Source organism: Poeciliopsis prolifica, unplaced genomic scaffold (assembly GCF_027474105.1).
Source record: "Poeciliopsis prolifica strain line A6 unplaced genomic scaffold, Auburn_PproV2 SCAFFOLD021, whole genome shotgun sequence".
NCBI lineage: Eukaryota > Metazoa > Chordata > Actinopteri > Cyprinodontiformes > Poeciliidae > Poeciliopsis > Poeciliopsis prolifica.
Genome location: NW_026562396.1, coordinates 6441446 through 6469173, shown reverse-complemented (window position 1 = coordinate 6469173; position 27728 = coordinate 6441446). Strand labels below are relative to the sequence as shown.

At 38.3% G+C, this 27728-nt stretch overlaps 1 protein-coding gene across 1 annotated transcript in view; it reads right to left on the bottom strand.

Moving 5' to 3' along the window:
- trip4 (thyroid hormone receptor interactor 4) overlaps window positions 1-26457 on the bottom strand; it is an 85237-nt gene extending 58780 nt beyond the window's left edge. Inside the window, exons 1-11 of the mRNA XM_055044893.1 lie at window positions 26304-26457; window positions 25474-25655; window positions 25203-25333; window positions 24878-25096; window positions 24711-24789; window positions 24500-24605; window positions 24176-24391; window positions 23957-24086; window positions 23139-23332; window positions 22892-23016; window positions 22168-22259 (exon numbers count right to left, since the gene is read on the bottom strand). Coding sequence (XP_054900868.1) covers window positions 22168-22259; window positions 22892-23016; window positions 23139-23332; window positions 23957-24086; window positions 24176-24391; window positions 24500-24605; window positions 24711-24789; window positions 24878-25096; window positions 25203-25333; window positions 25474-25655; window positions 26304-26383 — 1554 coding nt within the window. The 5' untranslated portion in view covers window positions 26384-26457. The remainder of the gene's footprint in view (window positions 1-22167; window positions 22260-22891; window positions 23017-23138; window positions 23333-23956; window positions 24087-24175; window positions 24392-24499; window positions 24606-24710; window positions 24790-24877; window positions 25097-25202; window positions 25334-25473; window positions 25656-26303) is intronic.
- Between the last annotated feature and the right edge of the window lie 1271 nt (window positions 26458-27728).

Sequence of the window (27728 nt, the reverse complement as noted above, 5' to 3'; positions counted from 1 at the left end):
TTATATTTATGGCTGTACAACACCCAATTAATGCAATGAAAGATGTGGAGAAATCCACAAAATAGGTGTTCCATAAAGCAAAAATGCAAACATGAATAGATTTATTCAGTGTGGAAAACATCCTACAGCAAATAGCAAGTTTTTTTATTACAAAAATGCCAGAGGCACAAATATTGGCATCTCGAACAATCCCCACCAGAACATGTGTAATAAAAAGAATTTATTACCTTTCTGCTCAGTTTTTAAAAAGATCCAAATGTATCTAGGAATTTCTTTACTTATTAATCTGTACTTATTAACCCAGATTTATCTTGCCACCAATGATGATGACAGGAGATGTAAAAGTTCACTTTTGGAGAACTGCACCGAAAGGAAGCATCTATAAATCACTGATTATCCAAAAATTATTTATAGGAAAGCTTTTTACTCCTCTTTACCAGGAGCATGAATCAGAGTAGATGCTGTGATAAAACAAAAAATGTACCAAGTCCAAGTGAGACCAACATGGTCTAATAGAAATATCATACACCAGAAGCAAGGCCATAGTTGGAATAGTTGATATGTTTTATTTGGAAATGAATTTTTCCAAGCTCCCAGCTGGAAATACAACAAGAACACACAGAAAAAAAACAATACTGAATAGTATATATATATATATATATATATATATATATATATATATATATATATATATATATATATATATATACACACACACACACAATTTATTAGCAGCCCTCATGGTCTGTTTGTCAATAAATAAGAGCTATACATTATGAGTGAATGAAGATGCTCTTGCACTGTTTGTAGTGCCACTGGTGGCAAACCTGGAAACCAGTGGAAATCCCAGTTACCACTGGTTTTCCAACTCACAACTTTGTTGCGGTCTATTTATGCTCAGAAGTCAGATCTATCAGGTTCCCAGTCAGAAATAATAAAAAAAAAGGTTGGACTTTTGACAATGCCATATGCCCTCGTCACATAAAAACACAGTGAACTATTTTTAGCCCCTCTGACAGTTAATATTAAACCAGTGCGACACAGAGCACAATATCCCTGTGTCAACATGTTCCTTCAGTGCTCAAAGGCATTCAATGGAATGAAACATTGTTACCGACTTGTGCGGTCATAAGCGCGACAATTAGCAAATCTGACTGATTTTCACCACATAATCTCCAGATTAGAGTTCCGAGACAAATGCACCACAAAAGTAACAGGAAGGATTCGACACCAAGCTCTTCATGGAATCATTGGCCTCATTTAGGATCATTATAAACAAATCACTCGATACACAAGATGGCTGGGTTGTTAGAGGTTCCTCAAGGAAACAAAATGGTGGTAGTTTTCTTGGAACATGCAAAGCTGCATCCAGAGCTGGAGTGTGTTCATGTGAGACCCTGCCAGTTGCTTGCTCCTTCATTCTCCATTAGCTAATTAGCATTTAAAGCTGTTGAATGTGTTGCTTTGCCTCACTGCCTCCACCACCTAATTGTTTCCATTCCCAGTTAATCAAAAGGGCAGGAAATATTGTGCTTGTGCGACAAAGAGGTTTTCTCAAGCCCTCCATATTTATCATAAAGGCTTTAATAAAGTAGGACTGGGCTTGTTTACACATTCAATTTAATTTGTGTTTGTTGTGGGAAAAAAAAGTAATAATATAAAATTGATTATTTTGACATATACAAAAACACAGTGGGGGAGCAAAAACATTGATGTGTCTGCCTGTTAGTGTGTTAAGTCAGGCAGGAACACAGCTTTGGGGCATTCTGTGCAAAAAAGGACAAATGTGCTCAACGATTTAAGTCAGCTGCATTAAACTGCCTTAGTGTGAACGCAGTTTTACAAGCTAAATGCTTCCAATTTACTTTCCTTTTGAAGCCGGACAACTGCGAGACAAAAAGGTTCTGCTTGCTCATAAACTCCTCTGACATTTGGCTAATGTTCAACATAGAAATGCATGTCTGCCACATGGCTGCGGTCCAAACTGCTTTCAGAAAGTAGATACAAGCACACTTTAACCTTGCCAGTGTGCCAACAGATGATAAATGCAGCCATCAATCTTGCATTCAAGCAAGAGTGCTGTTCCCACATTTGCTTTACTGTGACAATGTGGGAAATGTGCTTATTTGCTCTCTTGCCAATGGTAAAATGAGAGGAATATTAAAACTGCAGCATCTGTATGTTGAATTTAAAGCTGGTGACAACAGCAAATTAGCTCAGCTCAGGGGAAATAAGGTAGCTCTATAGCTTATATAAAAAGAAAAAAAGGATTTTTCTTTCACTTAAAATGTTTTTTATGTATACAGAAATGTACTGAGTTAATATGCATATAAATACTTGTGTAGATTTAAATAGAAAAATATAGACCTGTGAGTAACGTTTTTTAACAGTGCATTCAATTTCTGCTCGACAAGTGTAGAGTAACTCTGCAAATGCAGAATCCATTAACTGGCTTCACAAAATCTACAGTCCACAGGGCTGCATTCAGCTATTAGATAAAATGTAACTGAGAAAAATCTCAGTTCCAGTAGCAACAATATTGCTGAACTGAGATTTTTGAATTGCAGGCAATATGTAGTTTCTGTGAAGGTTTAGCAGGTGAAACACAGAACTGGAGATTGCTGCATCCTAAATGCACAAAGGAGCATTATCGCAGATCCTTCGCAGCTCTTAGACTCCACAACCAGCACTGCTCCCAACAAATTTAATGAGTGTTTAGAGCTTTGCTGGCATGAGAACAATCATTTTCAATATATTTTCTCATTTTAGTAACACTTCTGCTGTTGTTGAGCATCTGTTTTTTTCTGCACTAACTTACTGCATCGTAAATGGTCAGTTATGATTTATAAAGTTCAATACTCAGGCACATTATGTGAAAAATAGCCATCTCAGATGCACATCCTTTAGATAATGACTATGATATTTCTATTCTAATAAATGCAGAGTCTCTTCATGTTATAATCTTACAAAGCATATTATTACTATTATTGTTAATCTTGCTTTGTTTTTGTTTTATATTATTTTTTACATGTATTTTTTTAACACTTCTGGAAGTTTTCTTTAAGTGCACCTGCAAATTATGATGCTGCTGTTACGTCTGAATTTTCCCTTTTTGGAATAAAGGTTGTTTATGTACTTCTACTGTGAATCGAGACAAAAACCTAACAACTGGTGCATTCAGCTTCAAAACATGAAACTAGAAACCAAAAAAACTGAAGGAGGTGACAGGTCTGTAAACAAGTGTACAGTGGATGCCTTGGATAAATGCAGAACAAGGGAAATGACCATCTTCATAACTTCTACTGGTTCAATTCTGTGAATGTTTCACTTTGAATTTTTCCAATTTGATTGTTTTCATTGTTACCTCACATCTATAAATATCATTTTCTACATCCATTCAAGGTTGAATGGATGTAGAAAATGATATTTGGTATTTGGAATAACTATTTGACGGGTTGTTAATAAGGCTGTCACAACACCGTCATAAACATGGCATAACATCTGTCATAAAAATGAGTAAGTCTTCATGAATATTTATGACTTGTCATAAAGTGTCTTTCGGTATATTAGGACATTTTTAATACAAAGTTGGCATTATTCAAAATATCTTTGTTATGGGAACTTGACATTAACCAATAAATTCTGATCTGACATAAATTTGTTATAAAAATGATGTAAAGCTGCATCATTTTCAAACTTTAAAATGATGCAGCTTTATGTTGTTAAAGCTAAAGTTTAAGCAGTCATACTTTCATTACTGATTAAACCTTGTCAAGTTGTCATAATGAAGACATTTTGAATAATGTCAACTTTGTAGTAAAAGTGTCATAATTTACTGAATGACATGTTTATGACAGATGTTATGTCATGTTAATGACGGTGTCGTGACAGTCTTATTCACAAACCGTCAAATAAAGTGTCACCAAAAACTGTGTTTAAATGTACTTATCAGAATAGGGACGACATGGGTCCAGTTAGGTGAAACCAACCTTCAAAATTTCATCCGGTAAAAATAGAAACTAATAGTGTCTTCAAATAGTTCCAGTTTAATTAATATCCAGCTATTTAATTTGCTTTGTTTAACCCTGAGGGGATTCAAAAATAACTAAAAGTGATATCATAATCATTTGGAAAAAAAAAAAAAGTAAAATGGTGCCAGAGCACTAGCTGCTGGAAGAAAGCCCCTGGGCAACATCAGTGACTTTAAGAGCAGGAAAAGAGGGGAAAAAAAGAGAATTAGCTACTGTTTTTACGACAATGTAATGGACTTGAGCGTTATCGTTTGTCAGTTTTGCTTTCGTAACACATTGGCCGTCTGTTTTATATATTGCACAATTTACTCTCAGAGTGCTTTATCACAACTGTTATGTGCTGAGATCTAATAATAACAACATAGATCTTAATAAAAGGGACTGAACCAGAGGAAAGATTTGACAGCAAGAGCCCAAGCTTGTCAGCTAACAGCACAACAAACCAACACTGTTCCCTCTCTCCTCGCTCTCTCTGGCTCTATTCTGCTACTGTCGGCAATTAAGGGCAGCAGAGACAAGTAATCTCCTTCTGGGCGACAGGGCCAAACCAGAACAGGCATGTGGAGTGGGCTGTGCAGTCAGGAAGGGGGATGGAGGGTGGGTGAGGGGTTGAGGGACTTTGAGACTGGCCCCAGCATCAGCACTATAGCCAGGCCCTGCTTGGCTGCACTCAATCTCAGCCCAATAAAAAGCCCTTCATTGGCAGGGAGCAACTGAGCCAGACAGGCTGGGAGCATGTGGCTTTTAAAAATGAGGAGGGTGGATAAAGGGAGGGGGGGTAGGGAAGGGGAAGAAAGGGAACTGGAGATGGGAAAGTGACAGAGTGAATATGAGGAATACGATTCAGCAAGAAAGGTATTCTAATACGAGTCCAAGGTGACGGAGAAACACCAAGACAGAGATTTTGACTGATAGGGGCAACAGAAAAAACATCTGTCTTTCCACATAAGACACTTGTGAAATAGTGTCTAGGCAGCTCTGTCAAGGCTGGCCTTACCCTGGGAATGGAGAAACAGATGGGTTTGTCTATGAGCAATGGGCTACATGTGAGAGGTGAAAGGCTGTTGTTGGGAAATGGATGCAACGGCGTCGTTCACCAATCGCTCTTTAATTTATCATGTTCCCCCAAACAAAACAACCTTGTTCCTGGCATGCATCAAGCCACAACCAAAAATCACCGCTGCCCTGAGGAAACTCGGACTGTAATCCAGTAAGATTCATGATGCATGAAGAGTGCATGCACGTGCAATTACAGATGTGCAAACACCCCACACACACGACTGACTCTGAAGTTTAAATTACTTCAAATTGTTCCATCCTTATAGTTTTTACTTTCAAGACATACAATGGTTGTTTTTGCAATTCACAGTGGGTCTTTTTTATCATCTCCATGACTGTGAGCTATAAGGTATTTTAGTAATTGAGCAATCTCATAAAAAAAAAATCCTGTAGTGATCAAATCATCTGATAAATTAGTTTGTTCTTTAAAAGATGTGTTCACCTTTCACCATGTTGTTTTTTTCTAATCCAGCTTTTAATTCACAGCCAGTTTAGTAATCTTGAAAAGTTGGGTGTGCCAATTTTAAGCTTTGTTGGGAACATGTATTGAAGTATTGTGTTCCATAATATTAGTTCTACAACAGTATTCTATAGTGGTTTTAGAACAGAAAAATGTGCAACTTCAAGCTAAAAATGTTACGCAGAGGCAACTGTTTACTATAGAAATTGTTGTTTCTGTATCAAGAAAGCTTCTTTGCTTTTTCAATACAGAAAATGAAGGGAACTGAAAAGGTCTTGTGGTTTATTTTCATCTTATAATCTTCAGTATCTCTTAGTCACAGTTAAGGTAAAGAGAAGGTCTGCAACAATAAACAATCATCTGTAAAACACATAATACAAAAGTTGAATGAAATAAATAATTAAGACAAGAGGTATTTGAGAAATTGTCACTGCCATGTTTATAATTTATTATTTTATTTTAGAAAACTGGGTTTAGAATCAGTTTATTCGTGAAATTGTCCATGTGTCCATAATTACTGCTGTTTAGATTGTTGATATTTTTTAGTATGTTGTCAATCAGCAACTGCGGTGCTGCTTTTACAATGTTGCTCCAGTTCTGTCATTACCCTAAAAACCTGCCCTCTAGCACAAACAACGAGCAACATATCATTACTTATAAATATTGTCATCTTATCAGCAATAGCACCTTTTTTTTTTTTTTTAAACAAGCCTTTGGCAACAGTACTGAGAATGAGTGAGGTGACAAATAGGCAGTCAGGCCAGGCTGTGCAGTTGATATTTCTGCTGTCTCCTGTCCTCAAGGGGACAAGTCGGCTAGCGGATATTAAGCAATTATAAAGTAAAACACCTGCTTTTTCTTAAATTGGCCTTATGGTTTTTATTGCAAATGATGCAGCAGCTGAAACAGATCCAGAGATTGATTCTCAGATGTTTCATCTTCATGGCAGCTTTGCTTACTGGCGTTCTTGTCAATTGTGACTTGTTAGCTTAGCTTACAAATATCAAAAAGTCATTAGAAGGAAAATTAGATCTTAAAGTTAATCTTTTAGACAAAGATTATATCAAAAAAGACACAACCCACAACCAAAAGCAACCCAACAAACAATAAGGGCTTGGCTAGTCACACAACAAGATAGTAGTTGTGTGCAATATCGTCCAAAAAGCCAATTCAGCTTTTATTCCAGAAAAATTTTCATACTTTCAAAAGATTCCTGAGTGTTTACTTATTTACTCCAATCTGGCCTTTGCTGGTAAAGCGAACTCCCTCTCCCATCTGCTTCACATTAAAAAGCCTGCAGCAATTCAGCAGAAATACTCATTCACGTCACATTTACTGTGAAACATCTGTGAAACAAAGTGTTGAGTTTCGTTAGAGGCAACTCAAAATGATGGAACAACTGAAAAGCAGTGCTGATCAGAACAAATAAATGTGGCTTTTCTATGAAAAACAAAAAAAAATTTAAGTGCATGTTTGTCATAAATATTGGTCGAAAACATAAAATTCTGACAGCTTAAGTTCACTTGCAAACCTTTGTAGATCCTCTTTCTCTGTATTTTTAACTTTTACAGTAAATGAGATGGTCTTGTGTTTGATCTGATAGGCGCAGGTTCATTTAGGTTTATTTATATTTGGAAATGTTTAAATACAAATTATTTTCTTTAGTTTAACCATGGGTAAAAGAATAAGAAATTAACTGGTCAAACAAAAAAGTAAAATACTGAAAACAAGAAAGATGTTTTTAGTATTGTTCAGTGAAGTTCAGTTAGCCAAATGAAATGATGGATAGCAGAGTGCTTGCATGCACTAAGTCAAGCATAATTTCATTATTTATTGAATAAAAGTTCTCTCTAAAAAAATGTAAGTATTTCTTTACAATTCCTTTCTCAATGAGACAGAGATTGTACCGGCTGCTGCAGTCCCCTGCTTTTACTCGCTGTCTAAAGATAAATAAACTTGTCACCTCGTTTGCACACACCTTAAAAAGCTCTTACCAAAAATTCTCTATATGAGATCAGGGTTTTGTGATGGCCACACCAAAACCTGACTTTTTTTGTCAACTTCCAGCCTGATATCTTTAGATATTGCTTTAATATTTCCACATAATGTTCTTATGAGCTATCCCAGTTCCTCTTGCTGCAAAGCAGCCTCACACCATTATGCTGCCACCCCCATATTTCATATGGGTCTGTGTTTCCAGGTTTACAAAGGTTCTCCAAATTTGACAATGGGCAATATGGACAGACAGTTCCACTTTAGTTTCATGAGAGCGCAACACGTCTCAAAGCGTCTGTCCCAGAGTGCATTTGGAAACTCCAAATTATTATTATTTTTTTCTAATCTTTCTTTCTGAGTAATGGCTTCTTCCTCGATGAGTGGCCTTTCAGCCCATGTCGGTGCAGGACACGATTCACTATGGAAAATTACTCTGTCTTACAAATCAGGTCTCCTAAATCACATTACCTGTCATCACATTATCATTCAGTAGTATAGTTTTTTCCAAAACAGGGAGCAAGTGGGCAGGTGCTTTTTTAAATTTTTGCTCATATCGGGCATTGTAATTAGATCAAACAGTGAGAAAAACCCCCCAACAACCTTTCCACCTAAAGGTGGAGCGACTGAAAAGCACTCCAAGTTGCACAGTGGCATGATTAAATATTTAAAACACTCCTTCACCTACCAAATCAACTGGTGTCAAGTTGGAGAGTGAACATTAATTATCCAAGAGTGTCCAACACCGGCTCCTGAATTTTTTTGTACATTATTAATATCCCCAACACAACAAGAGCCATGTCTCATTATTAGAAGCTCAGTATCAAGGCCACGATTTTCCAATTACTGCTCCAGTGTCTGAAAAAAACATGTTAATCCCTTTTAAAAATCTTCTGAGCAGTTAAAAATGTCATAATTAGGTAGAAATAGAAACTTGGGCATATTTTCTGCATTTCTTTAGTTAAAAATAAAGTCAAAGTTTTTATTTTCCTTAACAATTTATAGTGTGAAACAATTAAGCATCCTGAATCCTGAAGGTTTAATGCATTAACCACCTGTTATATTTACACAGTAATATATTTAGTTTGAGAACACGTCTGTAGGTCATGAATTATAGTTATTTGCATGCAAAATATAGTCAAGTTGCCAGAGTTTCCTTCAAAACAAAAGCTGGAGGAAATTAGGTTAAACTTAAATCCTTGTGCTTAATGTGCACAACAATCTAGCTTAATAGAAACAGTGTTGGTAAAGAGAAAGCCACACATTGGCCTATTTAGTCTGCACTCGTGCTGACAGGTGTTGTAAAGTCATGCGTCTTTGTAGGGAGATTCACACAGAGTTCCTCGCTCCTGCCAGTTCCACTTTCCCAGCCATGTTTATGACTTCACCTCCTGTGGTGGCCCTCTGGCAAGACGAAAACAAGACAGCCTCTCAACAGTCAGAACATTTTAGACTCAACAAGCAAGCGGCTGGAACTTTCCGGCGAAAAGGGCTCCTATCTTGTGCTCGCAGCTGAGCTTCTGTCTGATGAGAGCAGGGGCTCTCACCAAATTCGGAAAAAAGAACACTGATTTCTAATGTGTGGCACAGAACGGAGTTTAGAGAAAGAGAGTGTGCGGTGATAAAGGGGCGATAAATTCAATCAAAGGTTGTGTACAATAGATTCTTGAGTAAAAGTAGATTTCATTGTTGGGAAATCTAAACAGGAAAACTGCTCCTCTGTTACAGAATAGAATAGAGAAGAGATATTTTGATGTCTGGCTTCAAAGAAAAAGAACAAATCTGGTAATCAAAGGCACTAAAACTTTTTTTTTTACCTCTTTCATCCAGGTCTCCTGAATACAGGTGCTGTCAGCAAAGCTGCAAACCACTTCACAGTGGGCATTTGCTGTCATAAAGTGAAAATCGAGAAGGATGGTAAAATGTATAAAGATGTCTGTCTCTTAAGGTGAATATTTGCTTTGATACACTGACGCTGGAGTGCAACCCCTGCCATCTGTGTTCACTCAGTCACTGTGGGAAATAACTGCTCCTTCCTATGGAGGTTGGCAGTCTGCACAGTTTAGGCGGGGGGCATTCAGGGAAGGCAGTCCGTTGACTTTTATCCCGGGGGAAGTTTAAGTTATCTTCGTCCGGCTCTACAAAAACTTACAACATGTTAAGATAAACTGACTGATGTGTGGAATGGAAAAGAATCTGTTAAACTATGCTTTTACCTCCCACGAGAGCTCAGATTTTTAGAATTTTAAAAGCATGGAGACTGGATAAATTCTTGGGCATAAAAAATTAGGCTTTTATTTTCATTGAGGGAGTATAATTTCATCAAACAGACCTCTCTAATCCCTTCATGCACAACTTTCATTATTGTAATATTCTGGCTGTCTCTTCAGTTACTACACCAATAATGTCAAGAAATCTGAATAAAACTCCCAAACTTGTCAGAAAATTGCCAAAGGCAAGTTCACATTAGTCTCTCTCGCTCCAGGAACAGGAAGTGTTTTTAAGTGGGTTTTTTGGTGGATATCCTTTAATTGTGTGCGGAAGAGAGTAGATGGCTTGCTATGGAGGACAAGCCGTCTGACTAACTCATAAGAACTGCTAATAAAAATGTTATTAAAGTCTTAAAAGACTTTGTTGTGATGACGTACTGGCGGCGGAGTATCAGAAAGCGCAGAAGCTTCTTAAAGAGATAGAGGCACATTTTGAAGGTGTTTAAATTGTGACGTCAAAGTTCTTTTCAGCCATGTTTGAAATATACAGCATTTTTATAACAGCTGATGGTAACATAGTTACTTAATTGTGCTATGAAATGAAACGATGTGCCTGGAAAATACAAAACACTGCCCCTTTAAATTCCAGAATAATATAGAATTCACTTTGATGTGATCCAAATCAAAGTTAAACACTTTTTCTATGGCCTGTCTGAAAATAACACAAACAGGTTGAACTAAAGGCCAGGGAGGAGAATGGCTCTGTTGCTTTTGGGAAATTCCAATGTTATTACAGTGACATCTGGACTCAAAATGACTGAAGAAATTGCTCGGCAAAAGAGCTGCTCATTTAAATGGAAAAAAGATGTGTTCCTCCATGGTGATAACATGCCTGTTTTCCAAACACAAAGCAGAAAACACCTGGAATGCTATTCGTGCAGCGCTGACCACCAGCAATTTGAAAGGTAAGAAAATGGTGTAGCATGTAAATCAATACTCTGCTTCACACACTGAGCCTGCAAAAGCAATTCATGTCATATTTGCCCAGTGAAGCGTGGCAGGGGGGCCAGTGCACCAGAGCTTTAAGAGACTTCACTAAACGTGGGAGACAGACTAGAATGAAGTAGTCCTAGCTTTCATTCAAGTCAGTAAAAATTTGAATTTTCTCTCCAGTTTCACCAGCTGAAAATTACTATATTGCTGCTGAATCTAAACAAGAATTTGCTTTCAGTGTGTAATGACAGATTATCTCTTTTTCTCTACCTTCATGTTTTTAAACCGTTACATTTTAGAAATCTGAATCACTTTATGTTTCACCAATGCTTTAATGTTTTTGTCAGTAGAAAGCTTACTTCACTAAATTATTCTAGGTGTAGTAGTAACAATGTCATACCAAAATATTTTAACTCAAAATTAAAAAATGTCTCAAATCTTTAAGAAAACTTTAATATGATGTATTTAGACTGCATGTTTTCTGTAGTTTCATCAATATCCAGCAGTTCAGAAGCTTTCCAAGCTTTAAAGCATGTATTATTCATATATCACTCTCAAATAGTTGGGCTTGTGGGGCACACTATCTTGTCGATGAAACAACTTTTACTGGGACAAATGTATGTATTGAAGAAATATTATTTTAATTAAGAAATACTGGCAGACATCACAAAAAATTGTGTTTCGTATGACTGATCTAAAATTTTTAAGTCTAGTTTTTAATTTCACACAGCATGTCATTCTCAGTCACTCGCCAAAATCGCTAGTTTTTACTAGACAGAGTCAAATGATAGCGTATGTAAATCCATGCTATCATATTATTTAGAAAAACTCTGAACCTACCCAGGGAACGTCGTCAACATTTTTCTGATCTGTTATTGTCCATTTTTGGTGAACCTGTGGAAACTAACTCCAGTCTATGTTTTTTTTACTCACACGAGTAGCAGCCCTTGGGGTATTTTGCTGCTTCGAAGTTCAATGTGTTTTATTTTTAAAGACATGTTTTTTTAAAACAACTGGTTCTTTGAGCCGCTATTCTCTTTGCATCATTGTGAATAAAGCTGCCCATTTTCCTCTGGCTTCAGAAAGTTGTATTCATCAATTGCTCTCTGCATCGCTTCCCTTTTTTGGATCACTTTCTGTAAATGGAAGCGATCCCGGTCGATCAGCAGTTTCTGAAATACTCAGAAAAGCCTGTCTGGCACCGACAACCATCCTACATTCACAGTCACTTAAATCCCCTTTTGTTGCCATTCTGATGATTACAGAGGAGTCTTCAATACCTTGAGATGCCCAAATGCAATGAGCTGCTGCCATGTGACTGGCTGAGTCACTGTATGTGTTCCAAGTACTTGAACAAATGTGCATGGGAAAGTGGGCAGTGCGTGCATCCACACACACACACACGCCTACGCACCCACACGGTCATGTCTCTCTCCCCTTATATCCACCAGATTTAAAGAACTAGATTTTATTTTTCCTTCAAAGAGCAAATTTAAAAGAAAAATGTCAAACAACAACAGCCCACTGTGCAAAGAACTCTAACTAATAATAATATTTATTATTTATAGAAGTCATAATGACTTTTACTGTGAATGCCAGCTGAAAATAAGTCCCACTTAGTGGTTTACTGGACAAGTGGAGGCTATATTTTGCTGAACACAATGAGAGAAAGATTAATGGCACTAGAAGCACAGTTGGCCTCTCGCTCCCTCTCTTTCTCTCCATACTTTCCTCTCCTCCGCTGTCACTGGCAGGAAGTTGCTGAGCAGACATGTCACCCAGCAGAGTACAATTGAGTTTGTAATCTCTGACCCGCAGTGGCAGAGAGTCTCTCGCTCTCTGTCTTTCCAGTTCTCCCTCTTGAGAAGAGATTGTCGTTGTAATACTGCTGCTAGGCTGTAGCTTGGAGGGATAAACATCACTCTCCAATGAGCACACATTGCATAAACACGCCTGGAGAACGCAGAAACCCCCATAATTATCTAGATTCTGTGAGGGGTAATATCTGCGCTCCCATTTAGAAGGGAAAAGGCATTACGCTAAGATCTTTTACAATCCCTGATAACATCATAGCAGGAAAACATGGTCGCCTGCTGGCTTTGTGCAAAGTACTTACAGACTACGCCACACAAGTTGACACAACCTTCACTCATTTCCTTCTTCCAAAACACAGAGCTGGCACACACGCTGGCCTCATGAGGAGCCATTTTGGGGCATCGTCAACAAACACCAGATGTGAAGATGGGAGATAAATGTCAAACATATTGATTCCATGCTTCATTAAAGCTTATTATAAGGAAGGGGAGGCAGAATTCTGCCTGCAGCAAAGCATTAGGAAGATCACAACATTAACATCTATAGAGGTCTTGTTTTATGCAAACATTGTTTAACACAGTTGGAGCTTTATTTCACAGAGAGCACAAACTGGCAACCCGAAGATTGTTTTCATACAGACAAAAACAAAACGGATGCTCAGCTTTAAAGTTAGGACTAGGGAGGGAATGAAGTGGGAGTCACCAGTATATCAACTTGACTGAAATTTAAAACAAGTGTGCCAAGTGATACATTTTTCTGGTTCAATGACAGAATTGCTCCTGCTAATATACTGATTATGACATTTATATTATGTATTTATTGTTTTCTGTAATTTAGATGCTGTTGGCGCAAAATATTTAACATTAGTTTGCTAATATGTTACTTATCAAGTAAAACTATTAATGTAGAGCAATTAAATAGACAGGTTATAACTGGCTCACAACTAGCTGTAGCTATTAAAAGAAAACTATCTCAATACAGATTCATGGTTAGTGCTGATATAGTTTTCAAACCACAGCTCTTTTAGCAACCAGAATTCTTTCAAAGCAGTCAAATATGCAGAAGAAAATGTAAATGCTTTCCTCAGGCAGCTAGCCAACAGGGTACAGCAACTGATGAAGAAGTAGCAAAGCGATATTGCTTTCTACAAGCAGAGAAAACTTTGTTAATCCTCGCACTTTTACTTGGAAAGCCTTTTGAAACCTTGGCATACCTTAATACCTGTAAGTGCTCTCTACTTATTTGGGACTACAATATCATCAGCAAGCTTAAGTACTTAAAAAATACAATAACTAAAAATCCTGATATGGTGTAAACGTTCATTAAAATTTCAATTGAAAATAGTTTATGCTGGTATAGTGCGGATATGTCTGTCTATGGAACGCTCTGGATATTTATGTAATTAACACCTAAATGCCCACTTGCACTAATTATCTGATGTTATTGTGTATGTGTGTATTTGATTGATTCCATATTACAAATATCACCATCACTTATCATCTGTTCTGGGGCTAGCTTTAAATCTCATTGTACATGTGTATAGTAACAAACAAAATAAATTGTACTTTGAATATTTGTCTTGATGCAACAGCAATCTCCCTCATGCGTAGATACTCCATGCCCCAAATAATTGGCAAAAATGCAATACTAAGTAAAAAAAATATATTAAGCAGCTCTGATTTCTAAATGTTGGAACTGGGCATATCAGTTGAGCTCCACCAACCACAATTATCAAGTTTATTAAGCCGACAAGACAACAAACATTTATAACTATAAATGTCTGGAGTTAATGGAGTTTATCTGAAACTCTAAAAGCCAAAGCTGAGTTTTTTCTAACTAACTAAAGATCTGCCAGCACTTGTTTACCATCATCATTCCATTTCCTGTCAACGGTCAATAATATCAGTCGACGGTGCAACAGTCAGGGTATACCCTGCAGGCTTTCCTGTTTATAGTCTCAAGGACTGTGAAGGAGTAATGACTACATAATCACTATAACCTCAGCGCCGTTTTCCACTTAAGCAGAGAGAGACAAGACACTGTTATAGTTTAAAAATATCTTGAGGACACCGTTTTTTTACACCAGTGATTTAGTCAAATAGAAAAGATGATGAAAATGGTGAAATTTAGTTGACCTCTCTACACAGACTGGTATTGAGTTACCGCTCCTTAAATGTGAGTTGTTTTCATCAAGCCAGCATCAAAGAAAGCCGCCTGGAACACGGCACGTATGGCTTTCTTTATTGCCTCATATTCCTGTGATCAGCATACAGAAAGGGGAACAAAGGCTGCTAAATGAGAAGAACACAGCGAGGGGGCCGATAATAAAGGGCCTTCAGTGTCAGCTTCCCAATCGACAGGGACTGTGACATTTAATGAAGTGGTCTGTGGACAGCAGTAGCAGGCCATTTTAAGTATGGCAGATGGTTCGATGTATTTTTCATGCTGTGGAAAACCTGCGACTGAGGTTTATCTGGTCGCCGTCCAGTGCTGAGGGGGGCTCTTAGCTGAATGCATTCTACACACTGCTGCAGAATCACATGATGTCTGACCTCTCTGCCATGGCAAAGCGCCCAGCGAGGAAGAAGGAGGAAGGGGAGGAATGTCAGCGCATGAACAAGGTTCACCAGAAAGGCTGAAAGATGCTTGACTGATAATAAGTGCGCTAGTCTGTTCAGCATGCATAAAATGAATAGTCTATGAAGTTTTACACCGCCGGCCTGGGGTGAGATTGCAATGACAAAAAAGAAAAGAGGGAAGTAGCCATCTTTACAGAGTCGAACAATGTTATAGACGAAAACAGAGGAAGACAAAAAAAGAAAAAGAAATGCCTGACTTCCCTTCCTTTGGAATGCATCCAATATATCCTGTGTGTGTTAGAGAGACTGTGTGTGTGTGTGTGTGTGTGTGTGTGTGTGTGTGTGTGTGTGTGTGTGTGTGTGTGTGTGTGGTGTGTGTGTGTGTGTGTGTGTGTGTGTGTGTGTGTGGGTGTGTGCGCGAGTGTGAGAGGCATGCTGGCAGGAAGGCTTTCAGCATATAAATATCACATTACCACACAAGGAAACTCAGGCATCAGTCGGAGCTTCCAGCTCGCCTAACAAGCACGGGAGCTCCACTGTGGAGGTCAGGAGGAGAGCGCGCACAAATGGAATTCCACAGGAACCAGCACTTCTTTTAACAGATAAGGGGCTTCGGGTTCAGAGCTGTGTGATGTGGTCTTAGCCTGGCTCCAGTTATCTCACATGTGCTTGTGCGTTCGATCTTGCCGAGCTGCAAAACAACCGATTAGAAACACGCGGTGATAAAGTATTATACCCAACAACTTACAGCCTTGTTAAAATAAAAGAACATTGCTCATAAAAAATGGAAGAAAAAAAAAAGAAGCAATGCCAGCGAGTGAGAGGGAATTACCCAGAACAAAACAAATCATTTAAAGTATCCGACACACATACACACCCCGTTCATTGAAAAAGACATCTTATGATTCCAGTTTAGTCTGCTGTAGAACAACTACGTCAAACAAAACCATCTCCAGCGCCACGAAGAACGAGGAGTCGAACACCAGATGGCCTGGCCCAAACAAAACCCCTGATCTCATCAACACTGAGTCAATCTGGGATTACACTAAGAGACAGAAGACAACGAGACAGCCAAGATCCACAGAGGTACGGCGGTGCTGTGAATGGCCTACCTGCCAAAGGGTGACAACATTAAGCACTGATTTGATTTGGGTGTTGTGTTTTTGCGCGTGTGTGTGTGTGTGTATTCTCTCCACTTTGCCTGACCTTATAAGAGGATTATTTAAAAACCATGCATGAGTGTAAAGGTTCTTCCATGATTAACAAAACAAATGACTGATAAAATATTTCCTTAAACATTTGCACTCAGGTCAAGGTCCAATCTTTTCCTTATAGAAACCGGTATGTGACAATGCCAAAATCATTACTAAAGTGTTATGTTTTTGTCTACTTTTTCCATGGAAAAAAAAAAAAGTTGACCGTTTCAATTGTTGGAAAAGCTAAATATTCTTCCAAATGTTTCTTCTATCTGGAAGTAAGATTAATGTTTTGGAGTGACCATGCCAGTGTTGTGAATCCTTGGAGGGAGACAAAGATTAAGGTTTTGTATTGAAAACCTTCCGACTTCAAAGTCCTGGAGCTCATAACCAAAGATAAATCAGTGAAATATCAATGGGAGCATTCAAAAAGCGCATCAGCAATTAAAAGAGGTCAATAAAAATGTGAAGGATATACATTTTCAGAGCATTTAAAAAAACATACAGTATATATATAGATAGATATATGTATATATATACAGACATTTTTGTTGTAAAGTGAAGTTCAATCACTTGACTTCTTAATTTCCATTCACTTGGTTCTATACTCTAGTTCCACCGGCAGCTAAAATGACCCTCAGCAGTTTTAACCACTATGTTCGAACGCTGGTACAGCTTTCTTGGGGTTAAAAGCCTCCCCTTCTCTTCTGCAAACATACTTCTTGACATTGTGGCCAGACAGCTCAATTTCTTGTTCCGTCTAACCATATGTCTTTTCTCCAGAAATCTTTTGGCTTTTCTGTGCGAGTAGCTGCCAATTTAAGTCAAACTGGAAGGTACTAATTTTGGAGCAGGCACTTCTTTTTTGGTCAACACCCTCTGAGTCTTTAAATATGACACACTTGCTTCATTGTGGATAGCAACACCTATTCCAGTTCATGACAGACTTAGTTCTTAATTTTACCTGGGTTGATTTTTAAACATCCTGACCATTTTCCTTTAATCTTAGACTGATGGCTGGGGTCAGATGGTTAAAACTTAAACACAACACAATTTAGATTATTAATATGGCAACAATTCACAACAAAAGTTGTCTCAAGACACTTTACCAAAAAAAATAATATTTTTTTTATTTAATAACACATTCCTTCCAATTGCTCATTGTTATTAAACCTTAGAGTATCCTCAATTGATTCAGTATGCTGTACTCAACTCAATGTTCCAACAGGACAATGATTCCAAAAACATCTCAAAACGGATTTTGGGATGGATAAAACTGACTTCTGTCAAAGGCTGTACTTAAACTATATATTTTTGAGTGTATGCAAGCATCTATGTCTTTGATTTGCGTTGATATGAAGAAAAGCAAAGGAAAGGCAAAGAAGTGATGACAAATTCTTAAAAAGACAGAGGGAAATTATTTCAAGGTGTCAAATGGCTATGATGCTAAATCAAATTTTCTTTGAGATGTTTTTGATATTTACGCACACATTTTCTTAACAGAAATTCTTGTCGTGAAGCAGCATTTTAACAATTTAACAGACGTTGACAAAATTTTGTTGACCTTGTTAACAGCAGAAGGTGACAAAGTTACTTGATTGTCCTACAAAACGGCACCGTGTGCCTGGTATATATATATATAAGGCAGCTGCTTTAAATATAAAGAGAACACCAATTAATTGATTTGTTAAGCAAGAGACCTGGCAATAAAAACACCAAATACCACAAAAATGCTTTTGGTTGAGTTTTGCTTCAAAATATTACTAAAGTGCATTGGGGTACTCCTTTATACATGATACCAATACAAGCAAATGCAATCAAAATTAATGGAAAGCGATTTATTTCTGAAAATGTTGTTAACTGGTCCCGGTCGGCGATAACAGTGACACCAGGACTCTCTGAGCGAAGCAACTAAATTGACAACAGCTTTCTTTCTCGATTATTCAAACATGTGCTTATCCTCTCACCACACCTTAAATAATCTTCCTCCTTTAGCTCCTTTCTGTTTGTTGTTGTCGTCGTCAATCAGTAGAATAAAATTAGCATTGTTCATGCAGTGAGTGTTGTAGAGGTCAAACGTGACTCGACACCAGCTGAAACCTGCTGATGGAAACCATTCAGAACAAGTCATGTCTCAAATATGTGTGTATCTCACATTTCCTCCCGGGATGGGGGATGTGTTATGTCAGACTTCAACGCTGAGTTCCTGTGGTGAATAAAATACATTCATGAGCTTATTCAACATCTGCGAATGATGCAAAACTTTTTCTACATCATTCATACTGAGGGTCTTTGGATAGCTACAAAAATCCAATTTGACTCCGCACATAGCAGAAAAAAAGAATCACAACTTGTGCCCATGCAGACCTCCTCTAAAGCCCTTCTTGTGATCATCAGCCTTTTCCAACAACTTCTGTCTTATTTCCAAATTTCCCCAAGCTAAAAGTTGATTTTATGTCATTAAAAATAAAAAAAAGCGTATCTCCAACCTTCTTTACTCTCATACCTTTAAACAAAAGCGAGTGTAAATTACTTGGGAAGCCACCTGATTGGTGATCACAGTCCACTTCTGTGTACTTCAATCTCAGCTTCTACACTGGTTTGAAGCAAAGTTAAGCAAACAAAAACCTAAGAAAATTAGCAAGAAGGTCTATGTAAAAGCTCTGTAAAAGCTGCAGAGATCTCGCAACTCAGCTGGAAGAATCTGATGAAAGACTTCACAAATTTGGCATTTATGGAAGAGCAGCCAAGGAAAAAAAAGCCATTGCAAAAGAAAACCAAAAGCCAATTAGCGGTTTGCCTTGAGGATACATGGGAAAACATGAATGAAAGTGGTCCAAAAGGTCAATTTTTGTAGCCTGCATGCAAAACATGCGTGGAAAAAAACCGACACGAAGAAAACTACCTGAAAAGCTGTTGACTGGAGCAGAAATGCACCTTAAATCCACCAGTGACCCTAAACATGGAGCCAGAACTACAATAGATCAAAGCATATTCATGTGCTAGAATGGCCTAGTCAAACTCCTGAACTAAATCTGTGGCAACATTCCAAAATGGTTTCTTCGAGACGTTATCCATTCTATCTCGCAAAGAATAAGCATTGCACAAGTAAGTTGGTTCACACATGCCACACTTTCCAGATTCTTAATCTGTTAAAAGGTTTAAAAACCAAATAAAACTCTGAATCACTTTTACACACTGCCTGATGTTGGTCTATCACATAAAATCCCAGTAAAATAAATTGAAACTTCCGATTCTCATGTGACAGAATGTGAAATCAAGAGGCGTGAAAACCCTTTGCAAGACACTATATATTATCCCAACCCGACCAACCCCCCCGCCGTCCTCTGCCAGTCGTGCCTCTCCACCCCGCTGCTGAGTGAGCACTGAGCAGTGAGAGAGGAGAGAGGCAGCACAGACCATAATGGCTCACAAATGATCAGTGGTTGAGAGGGGCTGGGGAGCTGGAGTGAGAGATTATCTGGAGGACGGATTGATACAGCAGTCAGCTTCTAACTAGAGAAAGAATCGGTGCAAGTCAAGCGAACGAAATCCCTGCTCAGCCGCAGGTTTGCTTTCTATACAGTCTGCTTCTATATTATTGCAGTTGCGGTGCTGATTTACGCAGCAGCGCTCCAACAGGGGAATGACCGCTACGGCACATGGATGACATTAAGCGGCGATACCATTTTTAGTATTTTTTTTTTACGCATTTATAAATTTTTAGTGCCTCACTCATGTCTTTCCTGATCTACCCACATTCTACTTTCTCTGAATACATTTCAGACATCACTTGGGACAGATTTAGAAAAGCCTGAAGAATAATGGCTGTTTGTCCTTCACCACCCCTCTTTTAACCACCCACAGCTGCCAGCTCAGGACAGTAAATCCTACACCTCACCCACTCACACTGCCTAGCAGCACAGCTATGTGCTACTATGCACCAACACAACGCGCCTCCTTGGAACTAGAAAGGAAGCGAGATTAAAAGGCTAAATGGATAATAGATGCTACTTTTTCTACCAAGTTGAATGAAATGCACGTTAACCTTCAGCTTAACACCATCGTTAGGCGTTTGGTGGTATTATTTCTCTCTGGTTGACTCATTTTTCTTTCCTTTTTTTTTTTTTTTACATCTGCCTTGCTTTCTCTTCTTTTTTTTAACGGGGGCCATTGTATGTGTGTGTATGTGTGTGGGAAGGGGTTATTTATGGCTGCTCAGTGCAAGTGGACACATACGCACAGATGCACACACACCCTTTCACGGGATGAAAGGGCAGTCACACAGCCTGCAAACATGATTTTACAGCCCTGGGTGGAATGAGTGGTGGAGGAGAGAATGAGAACGGAGCACAAAAGGGGGAAAAAAGCCCTTAAATTTACAGGTCCCTGCAGTCAGAATGCAATCGTGTCGCAGCACACATTCTGAAAGCTTTTCAGACAGAAGACAACCGGCTGCATGAAGAAAGACGCATATGTGTGTGTGTGTGTGTGTGTGTGTGTGTGTGTGTGTGTGTGTGTGTGTGTGTGTGTGTGTGTGTGTGAAACTGGGTCTTAAAGACACATGAAAACACAAGTAGAACACGACTCAAAGAAAAGCATGGATGCTATTTTTTGTATCCCTCTTTTTCTGCCCCCTCCTTTGAGTCTGTTTTGCAACAAGAGACAATTTCCATATGTGATCTGCTCCAGTCTAATATAGTAAACAAGTGTGTGCAAACATCTGCGAGAAAGCTGGTAACTTTGCAAGACTGGAGTATATTTGTCCAACATGTTTCCCAAAAGAAAAACGTGCCAGTACACAGGACCTTCACAAAAACACTATTAGCCGTGTAATTAAAACGAATTGCATCTGATTACTTTACTTCATTCGCTGAAATGGTGGAAATAAAAACTAATTAAAAACGGTCTCCACACTATTTTTGCATCTGTTGGTATTACAACATCAAACTTTATTAGAGGCATAAAATAGAATACAGGCAATTGAATTGGGTCCTAATTCGATGTTGTTTCAAGAATATAATTTTGAAAGCCTTTATGTGCATGCAAACATGAAGACTTCAGTAGCTGACGATGCAGCAAAGCAGGGCAGGCATTTCTGTTTCAGAAATACTCGGACAGAAACAAAGAAGGAAAACACTGCACTGTAAAAGCATAAATATAAACCTACACCTTCAAAAAACTTCTATATCACTCGTATTAGTAGTAGTATGGCTACTAGAGTAAATATTATTTATTCATTTATTAAAAAGGTCACAGAGACCGCAATTTCCAATGAAATAAAATCAGTTGTTATGAATATTAGACGCTCTTCTTAAATCTCTAATGACCATTCAGTGTATTAATGACATAAAATGGAAGGTAAACATAGAAACATTTAAACAACAACAAAAAAAACTATTTCAGTTTCAGAGGCAAAGCAGTTCAGATTAGTTTAAACTTGCCAACTGTGTCATAATTTATGTTAAATGGAAATGAAAGCTTAAGGTCGCGGTTTGTAAGCTCATGAAAGCAGAAAGCAGAATCACAACACATCTTTAGAGAAAATCCACTTTCATCTGCTTTAAATACTTTTTTCCCGCCAATTCCCCAAACAAAGAGTGACTGTTGGAAGTACTGAGTGTTTAACTATCAGATTTATAATGGTGCAGTGAAGAAGCTCGCATTCAGCTCCTGTGGCGAATTCTGCCTCTGGTGGGAGAAAATATGATGTGGCAAATAAAAAGCAGCGCAGTCTGACCTCTGCTGGCAGGAAATTATACTGCAGCCTTAGTGTTCAAGTGTTGCTGTGCCTTTCAAAAAGAGTATAATCAGAGGATGTGATTCACCAACCTGTTGTCTAAACTGCTCCTGAGACAGGCACTCGGTCACGTTAACGCAACCCAGAAGACATCCGGTGGGATAATCTTTGGGAAAGTTTGGCTCTGCAGAGACCAGGAGAGCAGCATTGTCAGTTATGGACACGTCTAAAACTATTGTTCACACCAGTTTCGACCTATTCCCAACTGAGCATGTTGTTATCAGAAAGCTTGATAATTTTCTGTCCCACTAATAGGCACTCTCCAAAAAAAAAAAAAAAAAACGTAAATAAAAAAAATGGTATGCTATGTGGCATTCAAAAATAGCAGAACATTTTGAGAATCACTGAAATTAAAAGTAAAATATTAACACTTAAAAAAAAAAAATTACACTATTAGAACTTTTAACAGTATGTGGAAAAGAAAAAAATGACTTAACATATTAACCATATAACCAAATATTTATTTTTTAACTTTCCAGTCAAATGGTCTTTTTGAAAAACAAGCAGAAATATTGAGGTATAAAAGACTTATCTACCTCAACCTTTGACCCAAACACAGTTGTGAATTAAACATGCTTCTGCTGGTGTTTAGGGACTTTTCAACATCATCTATTTAAAGGTATATATATGTGCTTCTTTTGTGTTTTTTGTTTTGCGTCAGTAGCTTTTTAATAATGCTGAACACAAACAAATTCTATTCGTAATTATGATCAATTCAGTCTTTGTTGACTTATTTCTGTTATAAGTTAGTCATACCTTTCTTGTAGATGTGGCGGTACATTTGTTCCACCTCAGCGATCTCCTGAGCTGTGGGTTTTTTGGCTGCTGCAGCTATCCAAAGGCGACCTCTGTGTGATGTGTACCAGGTGCGACCTTCTACCCTACATTCAGACAAGATGCAAAATCTTTAACATTGAGTGTATTCATTTTTTTCTAATAAGGACTAAATAAAAGGATTTGCCTATTTTGAAAGATGTATATCTAGTACTCTGTCCTTGGTTACCTCTTAATGCCTTTTACCAGCAGTGAGGCCCAGGGCTGATGCATACTCAGACACCAGCCGCCGTCAGAAATCTCCTGCAGCTCTTTGTCTTGGAGTCTCAACCTGTGGCGCTCTTCTCCTCCTTTTTCTTCTGTCAAATTTTTTCTCTGCTCCATTGGTTGGTTTTGGCGATCCCTGCCTCCAGTGTCCACCCACTAGGTTTAAAAAATAGTGCCAAAATGTATTACAAATCCTTCTTATGGCTTATGAAGAATTTTTGTGTAAGAGATCCAATCATAAATTGGCTGATTTTCAGTTTTATGAGGCCTGATTGAGGCCAAGTAGAAACTTAGAAATCTCTTTTTTGCTCACTAAATTAGCCACACAAAGAGCTTTCTGAGGTGACAACTCCTCTTTTTGATGCATCACCAAGGTGCTTAAAAATCAATTTATGGGAAATGTACAGCGTCTGCTGTTATGGCATTGAAACAGTTTAGCTGTAGCTTCCCAATGGCTTTCTGATCACTTTTGTTTTTCTTCTAAGGCATTTAAAAAGCTGCAATATTCATGACTCAACAAATGTACAGCATTTCTGACACAGATTCTGAATGCATTGTACTCAAATAAATAACCAATATTTATTGCACCTCAAGTAGCTTTACACGATATGCATCTTGTCGAGGACACGGACCCAAATAACAATAGAGTGTGATACATTGTGGAATCATAATTGTCACTGCTTACCTGAACAAGTTCTGTTTCAGGTCATTTTTTTAAAAATATAAAGAAACAACATAACTGCCTTTATCTAGTTACTTTGTCCTTTTGATGTGACTTACTTGTGGCGCAGACTGCTTAATGTTTGGGTTGACCAGCTCTGTGAGGTTCTGCTTTCCACTTCTTCTTTCAGGATGTCCAGGAGTCTGTGGTGCTGACCCACTGTTCATATTTTTGAGAGCCTCATCCAGCCTAAACAACAATTCCAAAAATGTCACATGTTTCTCTTGTTTGGGTTTGCAGCCAATTTACAACACGAAAGCGCAGTCAAGTGATCTTACTTGCTGTAATACTCGTTCATGTCGTTCCCCTCATCAATGACTCGTCTGCCAGCGAAATCCAGAGTGATCTTCCTGTCCTTACGAGAGGCGTGGCGAAGTTCTCGCAAGTCTTCTTCCGCCTTCCTCATCTTCTCTCTCTCATTGGGCGACAGCCACTGATTGGACTCGGTAGCAAAGTAATCCGACTCATCATCCAGCACCTGCGTCCTCCTGACACTGCAGTTGAACAGGGCCGTGAATTAAAACAGGTAGGTTTTGACCAGGTGCCATGTATTTACACCAGTAAACATGCTCATTTCTGAGTAGCAGTGTGTTTTAAGATACCTGTTCCTGTCAAATTCCAGCAGTTTGTCTTTGTGCTGAACTGCTTTCTCTAGCCCAGCTTTCAGATTGGCTTCCTGATGTGGAAGAAGCTCCCTTTCTCCAGCATCTGGTAACAACATAAAAAAAACAAAAAAAAACTAACAATTTGCAGATGACATGACTTAGAAACTTCATATTTATTGAGCTCAGTCTGAGAAGCTTGGACTCTGACCTCCCATAAGCTTTTTTCTGAGTTTTTGACTTTTGTTGGAGTCTCGTTGTAAAATCTCCTGCTCCTCTTTAGTGCAAACCTGAAATAAAGATGCACAAAAGAAAAATAAAAAAAATTGTTAACCAAAACTAAAAGCTAGGAACGTTATTGGAGCTAAATTTGCTCACCAGGCTTCCACAGAAGAGGCAGGGTCCTGAGCCCTCCTGGTCGCACACAATTCGCCCGCAGCTGAGGCAGTTGTTGATGAGCGCGTGCTTCTGGGCGAGGCACTCGCAGGGGTGCCGACCCGGAAGCAGAACAGCCAGCTTGTCCTGACCCTCTTTCGCGTAGAGATTGACGAACTTGGTTTTCTTCTTAGTTGAATTAGTGTTGCTGTTTTCCTGGGCCTGGAAAGACATTGATCAATCAACTGATAGCTAACTGTTTATCAGTTTTCTTTATAAACTGACGCTTAAAAATAAAGTACATATGAAAACTGAGATGTGTGCTCACCCTCATCAGATCCATGGGGGTTTTCACTGGCTCTGGTTCAGGCGCTGTTTGGCTCGCAGTCACCACTTCCTGTTTGTTACGTCCTTTACGTTTGGACTTCTTCTGGGTATCTTTGGTGGAGTCTTGCATATCTGTAAAAACAATAACATAAATTTAAGAAATACATGTTAGCTTTCATAGCCTCTTTCGCTTTTTTTAAATGAAACTGCAGGTTGTCAGGGTAGACTTTTTTTTTTCAAGAAATGTGTTAACTGGATACTTATTGTCCTACCTGTTGGTGAAGCGGCCTCTTTGAGAAGGAAAAGACCGGCTGCATCCGGACTCTGTCTTTGACTCTTCTTCCATCTGTGTAGGAGTTCATCTATAAACTGGCCTTTTTTTCCATCAGTGCCCTGAAGAAGATCTCCCACGTACTCCTCGATCTCCTCAGGTTTTTCAATGGAGAGGATGTACCTGGGAGATCACAGAAATTTTTTATAGAGTTGATCATCTTCTCAAAATTTTTCATCAAAGGTTATGCTTCCTTTTTTTCCTATAAAGTTCTGGAAGATTTATGACGCAAAAGAGAAAATTTATACTGTATGTTATAATAGATAGGCAAGGCAGAAGGGTATTTTTTTCTCCATTAAACTTTGCGTTATTTTAAAAAGCATCTTGGTTGTCTTAATCTTACAACCTGATTGTCAAAACAAGTTCAGAAATGTAGCCATTTCGAAACTGCATCACAAGTTATTTTTGAAGTAGAAAAGCCTAAACGCTGATGACAACAGTACAGCTAGAGGATACAGGACTGTCATCAGCTTAGTGATGACAGTCAGAAAATATTCACAGAGATATGAGCGTTTAAAACAGATTTGAGGAGCTAACTGCTAGCTGGATGATAGCTAATGGACGTGTTAGAAAGCTGTTACATTCATGAAAAAATAAAATAAAATAAAACTTTAAATGGCTCCACAAAACGTCTACTCGCGTCATTTCCCTTTACATAAAATCTATAAAAAATAAAAAAAAAAAACATGCCATGTCAGTGGCGCACCGTCATTCAATTAGCTAGCTTCCAGCTTGTGATAGACGGTCTAAAAGGAAATATTTAACACTTACTGGACAATGTCTTCACATGCCTCCAGGCCAAATTTGTGATGTAACTGGTCCACGCACCACTGCAACAAAGCTTCAGACATTTCACCAATAACGCAGCTAGATCGAGCTAAGAAACACCGAGAAACTAAATCTAACGTTTATTTCGTGTACAAGTTTCCAGTCGGAAGGATATCAATGGCGCACATAGTGTCACTCGCAACTGAGCCGACTCAATCTGACCACTTTGTTGAAAATCAAAACCATGAAGTACTTCGGATTTCTCTCTTTTCTCTTTTTTATTCCATCACAGTAACCTCGTTTGAATCTAAAATCATATTGCCATATATACAATACATAAACTAGGATTATTACACGTCGTTTTACGATGAATAAACACTAAATAAAATAAAAATGTTCCGGTACACGAAATGTTTGACCAAATTCTAAAAGTTTTTTTCACGAATGCTTCGTAAAATGGAAGGGGAAAAACAAGTAAAAAAAATTGTACGAGGGAAAATCTTTCAGTGACTTCAATAATCAAGGGCCAAATTACTCGGATCTCGGAAGCAGTCCAAATTCCCATCAAAGCATTCCCGAGCTTTTACCGAAACCTTGTCTTCCAGTTTGTTGGGTCTCACGCGGAACATTTGGCAGTCTGAAACTTTCAACAAATGATAACCTAAGATTCTTCGATAAGGATCCACAAACTGCAGATTATTTGACATTTTTTACGGTTGTACTTGTTATGTGCAGCCACAAGATGGCAGGTTTGTTTCGCCAGCTATTTTTTTTTAGTGTCTAGGGAATATAAACATTAGATTTTGCTCTGACATAGCAGTATCCAGCACCTTTTCACACCCTGTGAAACAATTTACATTATAACCAGAAATTCTTATCAATCTGACAAATTATTATTATTATTTTTTTACCCTGCTAATTTACCCTGTTAATTGGTTGTGACCAATTGCCTTCAGACAACACCAGTTAGTGGACTGCTTGTGTGTACTTTAATCTCAGTACAATTAAATCTGTTCTGTGAAGGTCTCAGAGGCTTTTTGGACAATGATAAATAATAAACAGCATCATGGTAGACAGGCCAGGGATAAAAGAGTGCATGATCTCTCCTCTCAAAATGCAACAACTGTCTATCGAAACCGGTAACTTTTAGTGGACATCTTAACTCTGGAAGAGGATGATACTGAAATAACCTTCTGCTTTAACCTTCTGAAGGCTTTGAGGGAGCGAAATGTGTTTTGGTGTATCACTCTCAATATATCTCACGACACTGAAATCTTGTTTATGACTACAAACAGAAAAAAACAAAGCACTCTGTCTTCGTTTTCCTTTTTCAGTATGCGAAAGCTCAAATTCATGGTTTAATTTATGTGTGGAATATGGAGTGTAAATTCATGTCATTTTTAAAAACAGCACCAATGAAGGACTCCA